The sequence below is a fragment of the Branchiostoma lanceolatum genome, chromosome 1, assembly GCF_035083965.1.
Source record: "Branchiostoma lanceolatum isolate klBraLanc5 chromosome 1, klBraLanc5.hap2, whole genome shotgun sequence".
NCBI lineage: Eukaryota > Metazoa > Chordata > Leptocardii > Amphioxiformes > Branchiostomatidae > Branchiostoma > Branchiostoma lanceolatum.
Window position 1 is genome coordinate 30,625,675 of NC_089722.1, and position 22,809 is coordinate 30,648,483.

The window sequence follows — 22,809 nt, forward strand, 5'->3', positions numbered from 1 at the left end:
TACAATGCAGGGATCCTAACATTTCGGTATACATATGTTTATACATTTGTCATCACATGTACACATAGTTATTTGGTCCTTTTATCCATTTTAAGAAGTTTATACATAGACGCGTATATAATGTATCACGCATGACGTAATATTCACTTGTTCGGCCACTGTCGGAACTCGCTGATCAGCTTCGGTAATCCTCGGACACCTTCGGTAGCCGATCGTATGATACCGTGTAGAATACGGAAATTGTAAACGGAGCACACGGTTCGTGGTTAAACATGCTGTAATAACACATGAATGCAGCAAAACTTTGTTCCATCTGTATACAACGCTGAGTTATGTTGATGTACAAGAAGTGTAGCGTACCATGGATAATACTAAATACCTTCTAATAATTTTTTTTGTCTGTTGTAAAGTTAAAAGTGACTTATGTCCACTCTACTGCAAATAAAAACATGTCATACTCTTAAAAAAACAACTTGGTTCCCATTCGTCTGTGGTACATGTATATACACCCAACCCAAGGCTAGCCCTGCAATGATACTTGAAAAAAGTTATATATGCATTGCAGAATGAATAAAAAATACACAACCAAGAGATTTATTCCACCGACGTTTCGGTGACCATCTCTCACCTTCTTCAAGGCAATTCTGACTGGTTCACATAGTAAAGCAGCACAGTTGTTACTGCTTATACATATTGATGAGATGCATTCCCAAATGCAAAATATTTACATATGTACAATCACAGGGGATGACATCACTATGCGGTCCCAAACGTACAGAAGTGTAACGCACACACAACTTTCGATCAAAAAGCAATGCAACGATTATCATCTATTTCTTAAGGATGCGGTCCCAAACGTGACTGAGTCTAAACCCCCCCCCCCCCCTCATCACGGTTCATGACTGGAGTGGATTTCCTGATCCATGCAGCCTTCTTAATCCAACGTGTTAGTCTATTGTCCTCTCTGTCTTGGCCCCATCCTGGACATAGACAATGCTAACGATATCCGTTTCTATATCTTATCCCTACTATTCATTGCTTAATATTTACTGCATTTAACAATAATATACTAATATGTATAGACAGCAATCGTATATGTAACGTAATAGACAAGGGGTTCATAGCAATTGATAAATGCAGATACACAAATATCTATATACATGTACATTTCACAATGATATACTAGAGAATATAGAAAGAAATCATATATGTGGCGTTATAGACACAAGGAAGTTATACCAATTGATACAGGAAGATAAACAAATATCTAACGTTACAGTTCATGATAAACATGAAACTACGAACTAATTATCATACCAACGTTACATGCCTAATGTTTTTTATCACACTTTCCTACGTGGAGTTTTATAACACCGGTTCTGTGCAGGTTTTGTAAGATCTTGAACTCCTCCGGTAGTTTGTGGAAGGTGTTGTTTTGCTTGTGTTCGGCGTCGTACGTGTAGTAGTGGTAGGGAACCTCCCTTCCCTCGTAGTCCACCGGGAAGGGCCAATAGCCGTACAGATGGGTCTCCTTACACAGGGCTAGGGAGAGTGCTGTCAGGACAAGGCCTGCAGAGAGAAGATAACAATGAAAAAAAATTAACAAAAATGCCCCTGCAGTTCCAGAGCAAGCTGTTAGGGGACCCAAATTTACACGACTTCTTCCCGAGTTTATACTCAGTGCTACCAGTGGACCAACCTCTACTGTATTGTCATCTGAGCTAACACAGCTGTATGACCCAATAGCTAAGGAAACGTACGGGGATGGGCGCCACCCTATACACATATGGTCCACAGGGAAGGGCCAATAACCATACAGGTGGGTCTTCTTAAGCCTAGGTTACACAGAGCCGAACATGGCCTCCCGACTCTCCCCCGACCATGGTTGGGGTGATTCGGGAGTGATTCGGGAGCTAGCTCGACTGGCGTTCGGCCGAGTTGGCTGGCGTTCGGCTGAGTCGGCTGGTGTTCGGCTGCGCCAGCCGAATGTTTTGAAAATTTCAAAACATTCGGCTCTGGACGGAGGGTCTGAAATGGGTCGGCTGGTGTTCGGCTGGTGTTCGGCGCGGTCGGATAGTGCTCGGCTGGTATTCGGGATTGAGTCAGTAGTAAAATTAGAACCTTAACCACGCCAGAAAAACTACTGACTTACTCCCAACTAGCTTCCAACCTACCCATAACTCACCCCAAGGCCGTAGACAAATCTCTTCTAACTAATTCTCAACCAAGTGACTACTATCGGAACGTGGGCGAATCACCCCCGACCTTCACACGACCAAAAACAAAGAAGAACACTAAAAGCAGTATTAAAGCTAGCCATGATCCGAATTCGATCTCTCGGTGATGTTAACAATATAATAGAATGGATTATTTTAATTAAAACCGAAAATGACCCCTCTTTCGAAAGTCGCTGAATATGTCCATTTAAATTCGTGAAAGGGTCTGCAATCGGTCGGGGTTTAGTCAGGAGAGATTCGGCAGTCTGCGGCTAGAGGTCGGGATGGTTGGGAGTAAGCTAGAAAGCATTCGGGGCCCATTCGGGAGTAATTCGTTTACTGGTTAGGAGATGATCGGCGCATCTTCGGCGCATGTTCGGCGCCAAAGATAGGTGTGGCCCCAAAACTGGTCAGACTGCTCCCGAACGTCAGCCGACCTGAGTCGGCTAGCGTTCGGGAGCCATGTTCGGCTATGTGTAACCTAGGCTTTACACAGGGCTAGGGAGAGTGCTGCCATAAGGCCTACAGAGAGAACATAACAATTAAGAAAATTAACAAAAATGCCCTGCAGTTCCAGAGCAAGCTGTTAAGGGGACCTAAACCTACACTACTTCTTTCTGAGTTTATACTAAGTTAGTTGAACACAGGCCCCTCCTGTATTATCAAATGAGCTAGCCCAAGAAGTAAGGAAGTGGTGATGGGCGCCGCCCTATACACATATGGTGTGGAAGGGACTTTAACTTTGACCTCAAAGAATTACTTCTTACTATTTATAACCATATAAACACTGTGCTGCGACAGCTATATGATTTATCATTACTTTAGTTTTCCATTGGCGTAGTGTTCCTTTGTGTTACTAGAGCTTTTAGCCAGTTTGCGGTTTGAACTGGACATGCGCAGTACTAGTGTGACGCATTGTGGATAATAGCTCAAAGTCAAAGACCCCGAGACATAAACAAAACACGTCTGAACATGGTCTAGACAAGAACTTTTTACAAGTTAGGGGCCTTCACTATCAATCCTCTTCTACGTGATTAGAAAATATGATGAGGAAATATGATGAGGAAATATGATGAGGAAATATGATAACGTGAATATGATAACGTGAATATGATGAGGAAATATGAGGAAATATGATGAGGAAATACGATGAGGAAATATGATGAGGACATATGATAAAGAAATATGATAACGTGAATATGATGAGGAAATATGATGAGGAAATATGATGAGGAAATATGATGAGGAAATATGATGAGGAAATATGATGAGGAAATATGATGAGGAAAAATGGTGAGGAAATATGATGAGGAAATATGATGAGGAAATATGGTGAGGAAATATGATGAGTAGATATGATGAGGAAATATGATGAGGAAATATGATGAGGGAAAATGATGAGGAAATATGATGAGGAAATATGATGAGGACATATGATGAGGAAATATGATGAGGAAATATGATGAGGAAATATGGTGAGGAAATATGATGAGGAAATATGATGAGGAAATATGGTGAGGAAATATGATGAGTAGATATGATGAGGAAATATGATGAGGAAATATGATGAGGGAAAATGATGAGTAAATATGATGAGGAAATATTACCGCTCGTGGCCCTCTGCCCAGTCAGCCCCCGCCTACTCCAGAAGTCGTTGACGCCTTGTAAGAATTTTGCATGAGAAGACACGATGGTGGACTTGAACCCCAGAGCCTGGCTGAGTTTGATGACCTGTAAAGCTGGTCTGGCCTGTATTTGCGAAGAAACAAACAGGTTCTGTGAGTAACATGTGCTTTGTCCTTTCTTTTTTTGTAGTATTACAGAAGCACAATTAATTAGGTAGTGATGTCGTATATACAAGAACAATTTTCGGGTGATATTGAACGCTTTGATATTCCTTCCTTCCTTCCTTCCTTCCTTCCTTCCTTCCTTCCTTCCTTCCTTCCTTCCTTCCTTCCTTCCTTCCTTCCTTCCTTCCTTCCTTCCCTCCCTCCCTCCCTCCCTCCCTCCCTCCCTCCCTCCCTCCCTCCCTCCTCCCTTCCTTCCTTCCTTCCTTCCTTCCTTCCTTCCTTCCTTCCTTCCTTCCTTCCTTCCTTCCTTCCTTCCTTCCTTCCTTCCACTATCAATTCAATCATCCATCAAGTCATTCATACATCCATCCACTCATTTTCTATGAGATCTAGACAGCAGAAAAACTGTTTGTAAAACTGCCAATAGAGAAACTTTGTACGCCTTGTACCTTACCTTTGACTCATAATGAAACATGTGTGTCCAGGCTATCGCATGTCCGAACTGGTCCATGTAAGTCTTGAAGTTAACAAGAAGCCTTTCGCTGGTCAACCCTCCTAGACTGAGAGAATTACAAACAACATCGTTGTCATACAAGGAGAAAGGCTAATGGCTTATGTTTTACAAATGGTTTAGAAACGTCACTTCCGGTTCGAAATTATTGGAGTGGTACAATTATTACAGCGTCACGACTTATGAAATTGATATGGTTAGCCACTTAATCAGATATTCTCACTTAAAGTTTTTCGTTCGTGTGGCATGGCGGACGATAGGTCGCGTCATAATCACGTGACTTGAAAGTTGAAACAGATACTCACTATTCAGTGAAGCCGGAAGGGTTAAAGGTCACAAAGCTGGTCTTTTTCCCTACATCCTTGTAGTAGTCCACGGCTACGGGAGGCGCCATAGCGCCCTCTGCACTGCCTTCCAGCGTTAAGGGAGGCAGATTACTCCTGCAACGTGACAACATGGGATATGATTGGACACACACACACATACACACACATAGATACAGAAATCTCGGTATCGCTACGAATTCGTACTAGACTTTTTAGGTAATTTTCTACAACATAGCAATGACATTATTTTGAAGTCCTTAAACATTCAATTTGGTATAAAGATTCACGGTGCTATATGCTATAATTCCCCATCTCACTATTGCGTCTTATCCTATAAAAACGTTATATCAAGTCGCCACTAAGAAAGAAATGGTGCTATTTTAGGGGTTAATGCTTGTGAGGTGACCCAATATCCTTCTTGCCATGCACATCCAGCAAATGTTTAGGAATACTATATATTATAAGTACGCATGCGCGAGGTCAAAGGTGAAGACCCCGAGACACACACACACAAAAAAAAAAAAACACACCACGACATTGTTATGTGAATCGACCGACGGAGCCTGGACATGTATAACGCATAGTCTACACAAGAACTGTTTTCAAGTTAGGGCCTTCACATTTCAAATGACCTCGCGCACGCGTACTTGGTGAATGGTGAACTACCTTTTTACGGAGAACTCACCTCAATACGACCTTTGCGGAGTCTACATTTGGACCACAGCCGCTATCCAGCAGTATTCCGCCGTTACCAACCACGCTGCAGCTGTGAAGGGGGGACTTCGGCCACCTTAGCTTCTTGTTCTGTACATTGACAAAGATGAATATCACAAATATTGAATATTGAGATGAATATGAGAGTAGCGAAAGATAGGAGGCTGAAAGATAAATCTTATTGTTGTCTCTCTTCCTTAATATGTACTGACAAACAAAATAAATAAACAAGAGCTAACACTCAAAAATCACGACCATACCATGTCCAGAACATAAAATATCGAAACTTGAACTTCTGCTGCAATAATATGGAAAGTCATCAGGGGGCCCATAATCTAATAATTTATTCATCTAACCAACACCTTCCAACATAACAAATACTAGTATCATCCGTGACTTCTCGAGTTTTACTGTTCACAAAACAAATAAACAAACAAACAAACAAACAAACAAACAAACAAACAGGCAGACACACAGCCCCGAAAACATATACTTCTTGGCAAAGGTAAATACCAAAAAAATGTAGACATAGTCGGAAAGAAAACCACAAACTCTAAATCATTTTCCTTTGTCCTTTTAAATCCTTGATTTTCTCATATTAGCTTTAAATGTGTTTTAAACATCAATACATTGTCTTACCTGAGGAGATGGCAGCATGTTGTGTAACTCTGGAACTGCGTAGTGAACACTTCTGTTTCTTCCCTCGAAAAACTGTAGTGGAGACCCCAGCGGTGTGTTGTCTTTACTTGCAAACAGGTACTGTTTGATGTGCGTTTCTTTGAATATGTCGTTCCTGGCAAAGAGACAACAGTGAGTATCTATCCCCTCTGAGAAGTATGTATTGTCTTTGGTGTGTGTGTTTGTGTATTTGTGTGTGTGTGTGTATTTGTGTGTGTGTGTGTGTGTATTTGTGTGTGTGCGTTTGTGCGTGTTTGTTCGTTCGTTTGTTTACGTGTTTGCTCGTTTTTGTGCATTTGTGTGTGTATTTGTGTGTGTGTGTTGTGTATATGTGTGCTCGTTTGTGCGTGTGCTTATTTGTCTGTGAATTTGTTTGCTTGTATGTGTGTGTGTGTGTGTTTCTGTGTGTATGTGTATGTGTGTGTGTGTTTGTTTCTGTGTGTGTGTATGTGTGTGTGTGTGTGTGTGTGTGTGTGTGTGTGTGTGTAGGTCTTGAGAAGTTCAATTTCGATTTTTTTAAACATTGTAATGACGACATTGAGAATAGCTTTGTTTTCTGTCATATAAGAATGATGAAGTAGTACGTACTTCTCAAAACATGAGCCTTGGCCAAAAACGAGACAATCAAAACTCACTGTACTTCTATCCAAAGATCAATCTAAAAATGTTGTAACCGTCACTTTTATTTTACTTCATAGAAATCTTCCTGAATAGTTTCATCCGGTTGGTAAGTCACTGAATAAAAAGACTCTTTTTACACAACCAAGAGATTTATTCCACCGACGTTTTGGTGACCATCTGTCACCTTCTTCAAGACAATTCTGACTGGTTCACATAGCAATGCAGCACAGGTGTTGCTGCTTATACATAATGATATGCATTCCCAAACGCAAAGTATTTACATATGTACAATCACAGGAGATGACATCACTATGCGGTCCCAAACGTACAGAAGTGTAACACATACACAACTATTTGGGTTTGGGAATGCATCATGTGAACCAGTCAGAATTGCCTTGAAGAAGGTGACAGATGGTCACCGAAATGTCGGTGGAATTAATCTCTTGGTTGTGTAAAAAGAGTCTTTTTATACATAGAAATCTGTAAAATAAAATAAAGAAATCCCTACTTACCTTAACTTATCTATCCTCCTATGGTTGTACGGTACATCCTGGAGTTTTGATAATACGGCAGAGTCGTTGAGCTGTCCGAGGAGGTTGAGGTACGCTTGTTTGTTCGGTTTAGTGTTTCTACTCCTCCGGGTGTTTGAAATCCGGGGCGTAGGCGCAACCTGGGGATGTGGCTCAATCGTCACCTTGCTGTGTGGAAAATATACAAATCGTAAAGGGGTTCCCAGAAAGTACGAAATGGAACGAAATAGAACTAAATAAAATGAAATGGAACGAAATGGAATGAAATTGAACGAAATAGAACGAAATGGAAAGAACTAAAACAACATATGTAACATTATGAAATGAAGTACTAGTAGATAGTGAAAACTGTATAAGGAACGTTGCAACATTCACAGTAGACCGGAACGGGAAGCATTTTAAATACAGAAGTGAGTGGTAAATAAATAATATAACGTGTTTTATTCCTTGAATCTATTTGATGATATCAAATACAACGTTTTTGCCGGGTTTATTCGTTCTATTTCGTTCCATTTCGTTCCGTTTCGTTCCATTCCGTTCCATTTCTCACTTTCTGGGGACCGATCGTAAAGGCTAAGTTTAGACCCTTGTAGTGCCAAGTGACACATAGGGCAGCAAGTTTCCTCAATTCTGTTTCAGTATAAGGGTATATTTTTACAGGGTAGTGTTGCTAGCCCTTCCCCTTTAACGTGCTCGAGGCACCTCCTCGAACACGAGACCCCATTTTACGTCCCTTCCGAAAGACGGGTGCAGTCCCAACCAAAATGCCCTGATCCAGGATTGAGCCGGGGTCTCCCAGTTACCAACTTATTGGAACCTCCTAATAGGGATATCCCTGTTAAGTCTTGAACTTTGATAAAATGAAGACTTGATTATTGATTAGAAGTTGGTTCAGAGCATTCTTAACCGTGATATTGATGTAGATTTGAGATTAATTCCTGTCCTTTTTGCTTGAGCTTAATCCTGCCATATTGCTTTTTGTGAAATGCAATAAAACAAATGCAGTAAGAATTGAAAACCTAGCTTTCTGTGGCGAGGGTAAAAATGCCACAGTCTTTCGTATACGACAATGCACATTAAGATGTATACAATTGTTATGAATTATTTTTCGGCAACCTGGCAGTATGACGTCATATCTAGGTCATCCGGGTGGTTATTCTAAGTACCAGCAATCGTTCAACGTATATCGTAGAAACTAAACTTTATTTTGCCACAACCATGTTGATAGAGACAAGCGTCAAGTTCTGTCACCACTTGAGAAATAATGTAGTGAGGGCGTCTATGTATTTCACTTGAAGACCTTTACAAGCAATTGTGTGATTCTATCACAGAAACTGGTCATAACCCCGAGACTAAATCTTTTTCTAAGTCGAAGAGCTTGTCTGTTGCACTTTTACCAGCAGTATATTGTAAAAGATCGACAAATACAGACTATCATACAAACCACAACATGAAATACAATTCGATGGTGTTTCAAGCATATAGCATTTCTGACACTATTTAGTGACACCAATATCATGACCTATTTCCTTTAGCTCATAAACATACCTCGGTAAGGACTTGACTTGTCGTCTGTTGTTAGAAGACTCGGAGAGATGCAGTTGTCCTGCATCAGACTCCGAGATTTCGCAGTCTTCCTCCATTCTGGATGTCAAGGCGACCAGGTATAAGTCCTGGACCAGGATAAGAAGTCCGACCGTCACTAGAATGTTGCGAGAGAGCGTCTTCAGCGCATACCAAGGAGACGCCGTGCCTTTCTTGAGGAGTGTCGGTCCTGCTGCTTCAGGTGCGTGGATCTGGAGTTGGTGCTTCATGTTTTCGTGTGTGAAGACAACGTCACTCCTCCCCCAGTGTCGTACACACTTGTAGTGGTTAGTTAGAAGTCTTCCTGGTGACAGTGTCGGCAAATATCAACTCTTGCTGTCGGTTGGCTATCTCACCGCGTATGGAGTCAGAGTCAGACTACTACGCGAATCGAACACCTTTTGTTTGTGCTGCCTCGCTAGATACGACTGGCTCGGTAGCGCGGAACTGGTCGAACCGCTACGGTTGAGTGGCGTTAGTACGAAGATAATTTGTCGGTGTAGAACAATTAAGGTCATGTCAAGGAGGTTGAATAGAGGTATCTAAGGCCCTTGTTCATTTGTAACGTACCTCATTGTAGAAAAGACTATTCTTCTTTTAATTCAATTTGATTTAACTAAAAAAACACACAAATTATAGAAAAAGGGGGGACACTACTGTAACAAGTTCCTATAAACAGATCAGACGAACACCCAAGATCTCGATGCACACTCCTTTATTCCAGTGCCGGTCAATACAGCCATTACTCAGAACACCTCAGTACCATTTGCCCCCGGTCACTGACACCGGACCTCTCCCCAGTTCTGGGCCCTACCATTATCTAGATACGGGGGTGACACCTATCATGACAATTACGTCTTCCATTGCTTACAAAAGAGAAGTCAAACCCTTCACTAGTTATAGACAAGTACGTTCGTTTAATCTAGCTTAGCCGCTTTTATACCTACTTTGTACCCTGTTCTTTTATGTATGTTATTTGCAATTAGCCTTCGGGCAGGCATTTTTATATGCAATAAACTTATTATTGTTGCTCGTTGCAAAGGTACAATATTTCTGTCAATAGTTCACTTGTAAAAGTGATTGTAAGTATTACGCATTCATTTCTAGAATATACTTAGCTATATGCCCGGTGGGAGAACTGAGTTTCAGAAGTACAATATATGAAAGGCATCCAGAGCATTTTATGAGGCTGGAAACTTGTACAAAAAACTTAAATTTCTTGTTATTTCTACACATAGCAAGTTTCAATAACACTATACCATTACATATCGACATTAAGGGAGCAAAAATACGATGTCGGTGTGTGGTGAGAACTTATAGAAAATCCAAGCCCTATTCGACTGATCCTGATTGTCCATCACAATTAGCGGTTCGACCAATGAGAGAGTGACTGCATGTCCGTCAAATATTTGCATTTTCATGTTTTAATTTTGCATTTCTACGTTTTGACGGAGGTGGGCGGGGCTATGGTATCGGTCTATTTACATGTACACTAGGCGCGTGAAACTAAAAGATCATCGTGTGGCTTATTTTTGTACCGCTTTTGAGCACTTTTGATAAGAAATCCGCACGCAAATGTGATAAACAGTGACATTACATGTCAGTTTCATAAAGATTACAACATTCTTAGCCTCATAAAATGCTCTGGGTGCCTTTAATAAACGTCTAATTTGTTTTAACAAGCCAATGGAATATCAGTTTATTCTGAATGAGTCAACGTGTAGTTAGACAAGGCTACAGAAACGTTTTTGGACCGCCAACGAGAAAAGTGCTTGGAACTGAAGGGGCCGATTTTGTTTGAGACTTTAAAGGGGGAATAAATGTGGTATTTTCTCCTAAAATGTACATAATAGACCTTTCTCACGCGGCGGAAATAATAGAATGAAAACGAGGCCCTTGTGGCAAACATTAGACCGATCCTAACTGTCAATCACAATTAGCAGTTTAGCCAATAATTACCTGACCAATGAGGAAGTGGCTGCATGACCATCAAATATTTGCATTTCTATGTTTTTATTTTGCATTTCTACTATTTGACGGAGGAGGGCGGGGACTGTGGGATCGGTCAACGAAGCTCTGGATTGCTGCATCTTTTTTGTGCATTACATTAGTTATAATATTGGTACTTGGATATCATATTTCAAAACTTTATGTGATTTAGAAGGGAAACTAAATCTGTACATTATTTTTGCTTCTCTACCTCATTGGCCTCGTCTTGATTCTATCATGTCCGCCACGTGAGAAAGGTGTATTGCAATCGGTTCTAATTCATTGAGCTAATGGCAAAATGCTACACTATTAGGCAATCAGAGAATTGTAATATCTCTACATAATCTTTATCTATATGATATTTAATCATTCAAAAATCTATCTAGATTTCGGGTTATTATCAACAAGCCAGTTCTTATATGTGACACAGGTACACTTTTTACCGTGAACTTTTAAGCAATAAATTTAAATATAGAAATAAAACACAATGAAATCTACAGCTATGTCAGAATTAATATTTCACTGTTAATCTTCGAGATATCATAATAATAGACAAGTTCCATCGTGTGCCTTATGGCTACCAGAAAAATTATAATAATGATGATAATTATAATGGTTTATTGGTCAGAAATTACCCGTGTAATGGCAGCAAATGCTGAATTGATGCAGGGTTTACAATCATATGAGGGTCTGGGCGGCTGCCATTCGGCGCCAGCAGGTTACCTCAATACGACCTTCCGCAACCGAAGTCAGGTACCCATTCACACCTGGGTGGAGTGAGGAAAGTCGTGTAAAGTGCCTTTCCCAAGGGCACAACATCGGGGCATAGCAGTGGTTTCGAACCCGGGACTCTCGGTTCTGGGCGAAGCACCCTACCGATTGCGCCACACGATGCCCAAACAATTACGCGATTTACATTCAAAAAGCTATCATCGTCATCAAGCGAAGACAAGTACAGAGAAATTAGCTTATTTTGACATTTATCGACTCGAGACACTCCTTCAAATAAATGTCATTTCTTTTTCTGCAAACAACATGAGCGCAACAATAGAATTATAAGTTTTTGTGCGATATTTACATCACAAATCATTACGGACAGCCTAATGATAGGCAGTAGTAGTGGACAACCTCAAGCAAACCGTACACACTCATGCCGTATCCTCAGAAAAGGCGCTGTAGCCGCATGTTCTCGTTTAGAACTTTATTCAAGCCCACATCCAGACTAGTTTCGCCTTGTGTGTGGCTTCCTCGATGGTCATAGGCTCGAATGGTACTAGGCTGAATAAAAGTTCTAAACAGGAACTATGCGGCTCCAGAAGTGACTTAGTGAAGCCCCACTCTCACTGGACCCGCGGCACACTGGCGGCATCGCTGCGTCCTGAACTGGATTTGTGTTACCCTTGACTTTATTGTGGGAATATCATTGAAAACGTACACATATGACCAAAAAGACAACAAAACACACCGAGTTTAAAAATATTACATTTTTGGTCGATGAATTTCGTTGAGTGCTTTGTCAATTCGATCGGCTGAAGCGACGCCGCCGGCGAGCCGCGGGTCCAGTGAGAGGGGGGCTTTAGGGACGACTGTGGTGTGAAAGATGTCGGTTAGCTTGATGAATGAATCCTATCTAGATCTACTTTTACAGGACAGCCTAATGATAATCAGATTTGTTCAGCCGGAAAAAATAAACTACGCATTTCACTGCTTGCATTTCCCGATGTGCATTTTGATGACCCCCTTTTTGTGCAGTTTCTGCAGCAATTTGAACTCCTCCGGTAGTTTGTGGAAGGTGTTGTTCTGGGTGTGTTGGTAGTCGTACAGGTAGTAGTGGTAGGGAACCTCCTGGCCGTCATAGTCCACCGGGAAGGGCCAGTAACCGTACAGGTGGGTCTCCTTACACATGGCTAGGGCGATGGTGGTGAAGACTAGACCTGCCAGGATAGATAGATGGATGGATGGGTGAGTGAGTGAGTGAGTGAGTGAGTGTGTGAGTGAGTGAGTGAATGAATGAACGAATGAACTTTATTGCACAACAATTATAACATTCTTATTTATCCATTAATCTTTAGGGTGGTCCCTTCATGTAATATTGTAACTAATTTCCAAGGGGGCCCTTACATTACATGACAAATCATAACAAATCAGGATACAAAAGGATAACTTAACATAAACTTAATGAGAAATCAATTCACAACCATATAACATAAAGCAGGAAAGATCAAACATAGGAATAATAAATCAAACAACTCAGAACAATTCAAAACAATAACAACTCTAAATCACAAAGGTCATTCAACTGAGGGTCAGAGGTCAAATGTCTTTCTATCGGTCAACGGTTAAGAGGTTTGTATGTTCATCAGAGTCTGTTTAAATCTGTCGATTGATGAAGCTTGTTTGATACTAGGATTTAACTTGTTGTAGGTAGTAGCAGCCCTGTATGCAAATGTGCGCTGTCCAGATCTAGTAGTGTACTTGGGTGTGTGTAGTGATTAATCTGCCTGGTATTATAGCTGTGGATCTGTCTGTTGTAGTTGAAAGTGTCCAGGAGGTAACCTTACATGTACATGTACATTGTATGGCAACCTCTACGTACATGACAATGGACAATGCATCTTACTCTGAGAATGAATGAATGAATGAGTGAAAAAGCGGATGAATGATGAATGAATGAGTATACAAAAAGTGAATGGACTACACAGTGCTTACGTGAATGCATTAAGAAATGGATAGTTGAGTGAACGAATCAACAGCACAGGAGGGAGTGAATGAGTGAATCATGAACGAATGGTGAGAATGAAAGATGGATTAAGTGACCGGATGAATGAATAAACGAAAATGAATTAATGCATTGAGACATAAATGGATGGACCAACCAATAATCAAACCATGAAAACGTGATTGTCACGACTCCAGTAGATTATTTCTGCAAGTGAACATGACAATATAGTAAAAGCGCAAATGTCGAACACTGTATTATGATGTGAAAATCATAGTAAAGCTTTGAATAATTAGCGACCAACACGCGTACACTGGACCCGCGACACGTTGGGACCTCGCGCTGCGACCGAGCAATTGGACACCGCGCTAAACGAATTTCATCGATAGAAAACGAATTTTTTTACGATTTGTGTGATTTGATGTCTTTTTAGTCATACTTGTACGTTTTGCATGGTATTCCCATTGTTAAGTCAAGGCTATCTCAAATTCAATCTAAGACGCAGCGAGGTCGCCAACGCGTCGCGGGTCCAGTGTACGCGTGTTGGTCGCTAATTATTCTAAGCTTTATTTTCACATCATAATACAGTGGGAGGGGGGGGGGGGCTTTAGGGCCCTGTCACACTTGTGCGTATACGTACGTTCAAGTGCGCATGAGTTGCGCGTCAACATTTCTTAGGTTTAAGGAAAGTTTGCGTTGACCCACCGTTGTGCAGCCTAGTTATCGAACCAAGGAAATGACTTCTTGGGCTGAAAACTCAATCTTGACCAAAAACATGTTAATACGCAACACATGCGGCCTTGTATACACGCACAAGTGTGACAAGGGCTTTACGTCTTACCGCTGCTAGCACGGGCGCTCGTCAGTCCGTTGCCCTGCCAGAAGTCGTTGACTGCCCGGAGAAAGGTCGGGTGTGACGACACCATGTCGATTTTTGCCCCCATGGCTCGGAGGATTATGATCGTACGCAGGACCAGCTTTGCCTTCAACAAAACAGCGTATGGTTATGGAGACTGAAGCAGAAATTACTTTCTTCCGAGTTAAGTTACAGCTTTAAGATCCCTCCTACACCTTCGGTGTAAAGGGGCGATGGCTACCTCTGCTTCTATAACCCTTGGCCCATGGCATACGTACTGTACTTCTATAGTAGCGTGGCTAGCACAGTGTCCTTGTGTTGTGTTCAACTCCTTCACTCTTTCTCAATGGTAGAATACGAAGCAGAGAAAGCTGTATGTACCTATAGCTACATTTGGTATCACCCTTCCGAATTCTTAGGGAACACTCTACCCCGTAGGCTATTTTGCACGCGCTGGTATTTTTCTTCCAAGTAACATAAAAAAAGATGACGGTCCGACAGTAGTAATCTCCGATTTGAAATGAACAGAAATTCTCTCTCACTCACTCACTCACTCACTCACTCACTCACTCACTCACTCACTCACCCACACACACTCACACACTCTCACTCACTCACTCACTCACTCACTCACAAACTCACTCACTCACTCACAAACTCACTCACTCTCACTCACTCACTCACTCACTCACTCACTCACTCACTCACTCACTCACTCACTCACCCACTCACTCACTCACTCAACAATCTTTAACATACAGTACTTGTTAATAGGTTACGATGTAACAATACATTATCTTCATAATAAGCACCTAAACAACAGATTCTAACAGTAGCATTGTATTTTGGCGACGCCTCAGGGGACAAGCCATTTTCTATCATAATTCTTACATGTTAAACGCTACGTTTTTTTCTACTACAAAAGAATGCTTGCATTGTGAATAAAACACAAAGGCATACCTTCGAGTCATAGTGGAACATGTGTGTCCATACTTTGGTCCCTTCGTCTGACTCAAACTGACTCAAGTAGTCAGTAAAGTCTGTGATGATTTTTTCATTCTTAAACTCGAACAAACTGAGTGGAGAGTGACATGTCAGTGTCAAGAACACGTTTTCTGTTGAAATCGTTCCTTTTTTTACATAAAATATGATCATGCACAAAGGTAGATACAATGCTTTTGATACGTTGATAACAAGGTGTGTCAATATGGTATTAACTACCATTCCCACTACAGTTTCTAATATCTCAACATTCTGTAATGTATTTACCTATTTGCACATGTACATGTACATGTACATGTAATTTCTCTCAACTTGAGTGCGCCGCCAGCTTGCCTTTCTCCATTTTTCTCATCAATAAACTAAGATCAGAACTAAGAAGGAACACCCCCCCCCCTTTCACCTCTTTTAAGCTTGTGTAGAAGTCTACTTAAGGGCTGACACTTAAAATCTTTAAAACCTTTCTTTTCCTTGACATTCTTTGCCCAATCTGGAGACTTTTTTGGTTAGAAGGAACAGGTAGGGTCTTGTCTTTCCCATTTTAGTTGAAAATTGTTTATTTTAGCAGTTTTGGTGGCTTAAGAACATATGTGAATTGTTGGGTCATGCGGATGGGTATGGCTGGGAACTAGGTCAGAGATAGGGTCTGTTTACTTCCGGGTGACGTTTCTGCGAGTTTGAGCTGTACAACCCTCTGTTTTCTTTGCATGTTTATCAAGTTTACCCTTGTGACTTCCTGGTGGAGAAGATATTTTAAGATTGAAGTTAAGGCAAGTGCTTTTATAGGGCCTTAATTTAGTGGAACTTATCATGGCCGGCAATGGGGGCAAGTAACTTTGTTGTCATCCCTTAAACCAGCGCAGGGGCGCGCCCGGGGAACCACCATATCAAATTACAGGTTTGCGTAGCAAAACCTTTGTTGGATCTGTTGGCAAGTGGGGTGGCCGCCATCTTGAATTGTGACGTCGCATGGTCGCCATGCCATTTTATGGGGAGGGGTGTTTTTTGGGGTCGCTAGCGTTCTCTCTATTTTTAACAAATCGGTACACAACTATCACACATTCAACTCAAATAAAAAAAAATTCAATACCAATTCATGTTTATAAAGAGACCCCGTAATCGGTGAACTAACATAGCAAACCTGAAGTATAGGTAGCACAAATACTTAACTCTAGTTCCAAACTATTACCGCTTGGACAGATACACATCCCCCCCCCCCGCCGCACCACTCCCTTGTGGAATGCCCTGCATGGTTGTGACGGCTTCTACCGTTGAGTCTTATACTTTGCCAGACTGGAGGCCTGCCCGCCTTAGCCTGGGGCATCAACTCCCTGCCTACTTTGCCCCTTATATGGGTGTAACACGTGATGAGGAGGACTCACAATTCCTTAAATCCGGACGGGTTCGAAGAGACGAAGTTTGTCTTGCTGCCGACATCCTTGTAATAGTCGACGTTAATCTTGGTATTTCTTCCGTCCTTCTTAAAGAAACCCTCCATAGTCAGGGGAGGAAGATTGTTCCTGTCAAGACAAAAAGGTAAGTAAGCACACTCGAAGATTCGAGTACGCATGTGCAGTGTCAAAGGTGAAGGTCCCTGGACGTACATTATGCAAATCGAGACAATGTGGAGAGGAGAACTATTTACAAGCCAGGGCCTTCACTTTATACACTGCACATGCGTACTCGAATCTCCGAGTGGGCTTATTTGCAAACCTGCCTTATACTTTGATAAGAATGGTTTTATTCAGTGCTTGCAGCTGTATAGATTAGCAGGGCCATAAGAAGTGGGCTCTGAATCGCTCTGACATTCTAGTTCATTACATTACTGGTCGTTTAAAATCATCCGTCGTTGTTATCACTGACTGAAATACGTCAAAAGCTTTCCAAATACATAAAATACTAAATGATATGAAAGGATCTGGAAGCAGTATTCTAATATCGTATATCGAGAACTAGAATTAAGTCTGCAATCTCAATCCAAATTTATAAGTTCAGTAATCGCACGATACTGACTTTCGGTTCGGTCAACAAACATACAATAGTTCTCACACTAAGCGCAATATTGAAATATTCAACGATCGTATATGCAGCTAGTGCGTTAGAGAATTGTGAAACAATGGTTGAATCAATTTCTTTGTCTTACAAACATGTTTAGATCAAAATTAGACTATAGGAAAATACAATATGTGACATTTCTCCATCCACTAGAATAAGACTTTGAAATACGCATTGTAAACAATACTTTCTCCGTTTTATAACTTTGTCTAATATATGCCAAGGTTTCCACAATGACCCAACGAGCAAACGTGTATATACGATAGAATAGCAAGGTTCTTTTATTCACGACGTTTCGACAGCTGTCAGCCATCTTCATCAGGGCAATACTGACTAGTTCATAGTACACTGAAGCTAGGTGTTACTGCTAACAATGCAGTCTCAAACGTAAAGTTGACAGCTGTCGAAACGTCGGCTCTTGTAAAATGCTTGGTTGTGAATAAAAGAACCTTGCTATTCAGTCATTCGCCAACCTTATGAAATTATTCACGGATGTATATAAGATAGTTGAACAACACGTGTTGGGTATTCTTACCTAAAGACATACTGTGTGGAGTCAATCTCAGGACCACAGCTACTGTTCAACAGAATCCCCCCGTTTCCTATCACGCTGCAGTTCTCATACAGACGCTCGGGCCAACGGACCTCCTGTGAAAACACGTTATGAAATGTAAAGGCCCCCTCTCACTGGACCCGCGGCACGCTGGCGGCGTCGCTGCAGCCGATCGAATTGACAAAGCACTTAACGAATTTCATCGACAAAAAACGAATCTTTTAAAGCTTTGTGTGTTTTGTTGTCTTTTTGGTCACTTTTGTACGTTTTGATTGATATTCCCATCATAAAATCAGGGGTGCCACAAATCCAGTATAGGACGCAGCGACGCCGCCAGCGTGCCGCGGGTCTAGTGAGAGGGGGGCATAACTAGTTGCCTTCTTGTACGGAGGTATTGTTTTCGGTGTGTCTGGATGTTTGCGTTCTTGTGTGTTCGTAGCTATTCTGATACTCTGTCTGTAGAGGGGCAGTAAGTCAGTTGGAAAATGGTGTATCTGCGAATGTATGTGTGTAAGCAAGGAGGTTTGATCGATTTTAAACCTCATTGATGTAAGTGAGAGGAAGTAGAATTCAGAGTTGGTAAAACAAGTCGTTAATCAGACATGATTGTCCAGGTCAAGGGGTCAATGGAAGAGGCAACTTATTCAGCGAGATGTATTGTTGTTGTTTTTTGTCTATCTGCCTGTGTTTTCGCACGTATATATTTTCCATATGCTCAGTTACGTTCACCCTTTAGTGATAACATGAAGTGATCAATGGACACGTGAAACTTAATTGGCATAATTGATGAACTACAGTTAAACAAGACACACGAGAAACTCCATATATTTCGCGGCGGCGTAAGATCTTCGAAATCTTGTTCACTTTGCATCAAGCACATACAGAACGCCTGTCAATTCATGTCTGAATTTCTATAGCTTTAAGATCCCCGTGTGTGGGGTCGTCTGACGCAACGGCAGAGCGTTCGACTCAGAAGAGGTCCCGAGTTCGAATCCTGTCATGTCATCGATCTTGTGCCCTTGTGAAAGGCACTTTACACGATTTGAGGTCACCTGGTGGCGCCGAATGGTAGCCGCCCAGACCCTTGCGACAGTTCCACAAAATGCAAGTGTGGATAAGATATTATATGTTGTGTATTGTATGAAACCTGTAATACCCTGCATCAATTCAGCGCTAGAAAGGCTGCCATTGCGGGTAATTTCTGACTGATAAAAACCATTTTATTATTATATCAAATAGACTATCCTTACCTCGGGAAGATAGTTGTAGACGCCCGGCACCATGTAGTAAGTCGACTTGTTTCTGTCCTCGAAGAACGGAATGACAGAGCCAAGAGGCATCGACTTCTTACTCGCGTAGAGGTAGTTTTGTACATGAGTTTTCTGCAATATTTGCTTTCTAAAGAGATTTAAAAAAAAAAAACACAAAATAAGGAGAACATCATTTTTGCCTGCCCGCAGATAGCGCTATAGGTAACAAAGCTGCAAAGATATGCTTTTATCATTTTACGTAGAATGAGTTTCTTCCCATCTTTTTTCAAAAGTGCGTTTATCCTCGACCCACCAAACTTATCGAAAAGAGTAGTGGTCCATCCCGGTGTGAGCGGATCAAATAAATCCGTCCGGACATGCAGCTAGTACTCTTCAGTACAAACCCGGCATTCTACGCCATGCGACGGTGTACCGGGTGTTCAATACAAACAAATAAAACAAACAAACAAACAAACAACTTTTACCTGACTAGCGCGGTATGAGCCGCGTTGAAGGGCAGATCCGGTAGTTTTTCCAGCATGGACGGGTCGGCCACGTGTTGCAACAGGTCTTGGTACGCCTTCTTGTTCGGTTTGTATCTGGGCATTTTACGTCTCTGGTTTGGCGACTGTTTGTCTTTCTCCACTTTTTGAGTCGGCGCTTTGCTGAAATAGGAAACATTTGGTGTCATTTTGTCTTTTGTGCACGAGTAAGAGTGAGTGAGCGAGCGAGTGTGTGAGTCAGTGAGTGAGTGAGTGAGGTGAGCGAATGAGTGTGGGCGAGTGAGTGTGAAAGCAAGCAAGTGAGTGTGAGTGAGGTGAGTGTGTGAGTGAGTGAGTTAGTGAGTGTGTGAGTGAATGATTGAGTATGTGAGTGAGTGAGCGAGTGTGAGTGAGTTAGTGAGTGTGTGAGTGAGTGAATGATTGTGTGAGTGAGTGAATGGGTGTGAGTGAGTGAGTGAGCGAGTGAGTGAGTCAGTGAGTGAGTAAGTGTGTGAGTGAGTGATTTAGTGAGCGAGTGAGTGAGTGAGTGTGACAGTGTGTGGATAATAAGCAAGTAAATTTTCAGTTGTCTTTCACCAAACAAATTTCATTTATTTTTCAATAAAACCAATAAGTGAAATGTTTTCTCATGAAAGTAAAAAGTGAAGCATTAGAATCTAAACTACCAATTGTTGTTTACAATGAATTAGAGCGGTCTGAATGCGAGTTTCGTGGCATTGAAACTACTTATCGAATATGTACTGAAAAAGCCATGCAGGTCTACACACAAATAGCCGACGGCATAGTATGCCCTTGAATTCTGTGACACGCGGCACCTTTTGATGTAACGTTGGGTAACCTAAATTCGTGGGGTACTTAAAGTCGGGATTTTTCGAAAACGGGGTATTTAGGGATATGTGCTACATGCAAAATCAGTTATAACGCCAGCAATGCAAAGCAGATAGACTAACGTATTCAGAACACTGGCTGAAAAGCTTCGATAACCATGCATTAGAAGTTGGCGACGTCAAAAACTCTCCGTCCCTTATTGACAGAGTCTGGGGGCTTCGTGGGAGAATCACCCAGCACGGTTGTTCGCTGGTTTATAAGACAAATGTCACATCTCCTGCCTGCTAAACACAATTATTTATAAGACAACTTATTACAATCTCTTTTGCTAACCTGCAACTATATTCTAAGTGTGATCAATCATCAAAACTCCTCTCTGTTGCTACAACCTACGGCACGTGTATTTTCCCGCCGCCATATTTTTAACCAGAATCCTGTTGTCAAGCAGACGACAAAGGTTTGTGAGGAACACTTTTTTGTCTAAATGCTGCGTGTGATAGTGGACTGAGGAAGATATTTTCCTCAAAGTTTGCTCCTAACACAACAAGGAACACATGGACATAGTAGTATTACCATTGCTACGGCATCCAGCTAACTTCCCATGAATAATGTAACGTTACACGTTGCCCGATGATGACGATGGGCCGACTTTGAGTGAAGTTCTACCGACTCAACACACGGGTTGTTCCCGAACTGGCCTGATGTGTGCGGTACGGCCGTTTCTTCGTGTATTTTTTTTACTTGGACACGTCTATATCCATAGCACTCTCCTCAAGCCAAGGATAGAACGAATAGCTGCTGTATAAAATGTGATTAGCGGTAAGATATTCAAGACGAATCTTCTCTCCCGAATTAATGTGCCCCCCTGTCCGACAGCACCACAATTGTGCGTGCGGCGCACGGTAGTTTCAAGTTGAAATATTATGGTGTCAGCACGACTAGAGACAAAATCTACCATATATATGATTAGTGCAAAGATAGTACATGATACTGACAGAATAATAGAGAAAAAGGATGGTTTATTGTTCTGCTAGATTGATTTCAGTCAACCATTATCGGAAAAATCCCGAATTTAGGTTACCCAACGTTACCTGCTTTCTACAAACACTTCTTCCATACGAAAAGGAATAACGTTACACATATATAAGAACATGTGTATCTAGGTAAAGACAATATGGAGTACGGCGCGGTCACATTTGTCGCTAGATTTTCATGTCGAATAATTTTCAAGCAGGCTGTGAAAGAATGAACGTCTGGCAATGACCCAAGTCAGCCTTTTCTGTAACAAGACACCGACATTTTGTGCGAGACATACACGACTATCACAAGATTTCCCTCAGCTTTCACGGATGTTCGTACGAAGACCGTACGACGGATGTGACCAGGCCCTTCCTTACCTGACATCATGGCGTTGTTGCATGTGTAGTGCCTGTCGTAGTTCCTGTTCCTGTTTGAATCTCGCCATTTCTGGACAGTCACAGTCGGCGTTACCGTAGTACACCCAACTCAGCCACAGCACGTCCTCGACGAACAGCAGCAGGCACAGACACAGCAGCGGGTGGCGGAACAAAAACGATGCTGTCCCGCCGGACGACGTCGACTCTCTCCGAGGCCGGGCATGACTTTGGAACTCTCTACTTGTAAGTACAGGCTTCATTGCAAAGTGTGGACTTCAGACGACAAAAACATTTGCAGTAGAACCGGCAGAGCAGCCTACACGTGATGACGTGCCCATGCGGGTTGAAGAACAAAAGGCTCTCAGAGTGACGTGTACTGAGTTAAGAAAACGTCTGACGATCATCTCTTTGGTTTTACAGCTTTCTTCTTCTTATACCTTTTGGGAAACAGTTGTCATAGACCAAGGAGGTTTAACCTCCTTGCATAGACACGGTAAGAGTCTTGGCTCATATTTGCAATGGGCAGATCAATTGCGACAGTACAACTGATTTAATAAGAGTGTTGCCTGAAGCAATCTTGTGTTTTACGAGAACGCGTTACCATGACCTGCACAAGGTCACCGCCCGAGTGAAGGTCAGTCGGGTCAGGGGGAGGGGGGTTGACAGAATACTTGTCTCGAAAACAGAAAC

At 41.9% G+C, this 22,809-nt stretch overlaps 2 protein-coding genes across 2 annotated transcripts; both read right to left on the reverse strand.

The window, feature by feature from the left end:
- Positions 1-259: 259 nt before the first annotated feature.
- LOC136448275 (alpha-N-acetylneuraminide alpha-2,8-sialyltransferase-like) lies at positions 260-9,331 on the reverse strand. The gene is made up of 8 exons (XM_066447615.1): positions 8,935-9,331; positions 7,369-7,554; positions 6,197-6,350; positions 5,529-5,647; positions 4,823-4,957; positions 4,461-4,566; positions 3,824-3,965; positions 260-1,569 (listed from the first exon to the last, which is right to left on the reverse strand). The coding sequence occupies exons 1-8, from the start codon at positions 9,198-9,200 to the stop codon at positions 1,331-1,333; spliced, it is 1,347 nt and encodes a 448-aa protein (XP_066303712.1). The 5' UTR covers positions 9,201-9,331; the 3' UTR covers positions 260-1,330.
- A 3,097-nt stretch (positions 9,332-12,428) lies between these two features.
- Positions 12,429-22,451, reverse strand: LOC136448278 (CMP-N-acetylneuraminate-poly-alpha-2,8-sialyltransferase-like). The gene is made up of 8 exons (XM_066447631.1): positions 22,120-22,451; positions 19,877-20,056; positions 19,392-19,539; positions 18,124-18,236; positions 16,916-17,053; positions 15,495-15,609; positions 14,520-14,661; positions 12,429-12,893 (listed from the first exon to the last, which is right to left on the reverse strand). The coding sequence occupies exons 1-8, from the start codon at positions 22,377-22,379 to the stop codon at positions 12,661-12,663; spliced, it is 1,329 nt and encodes a 442-aa protein (XP_066303728.1). The 5' UTR covers positions 22,380-22,451; the 3' UTR covers positions 12,429-12,660.
- Between the last annotated feature and the right edge of the window lie 358 nt (positions 22,452-22,809).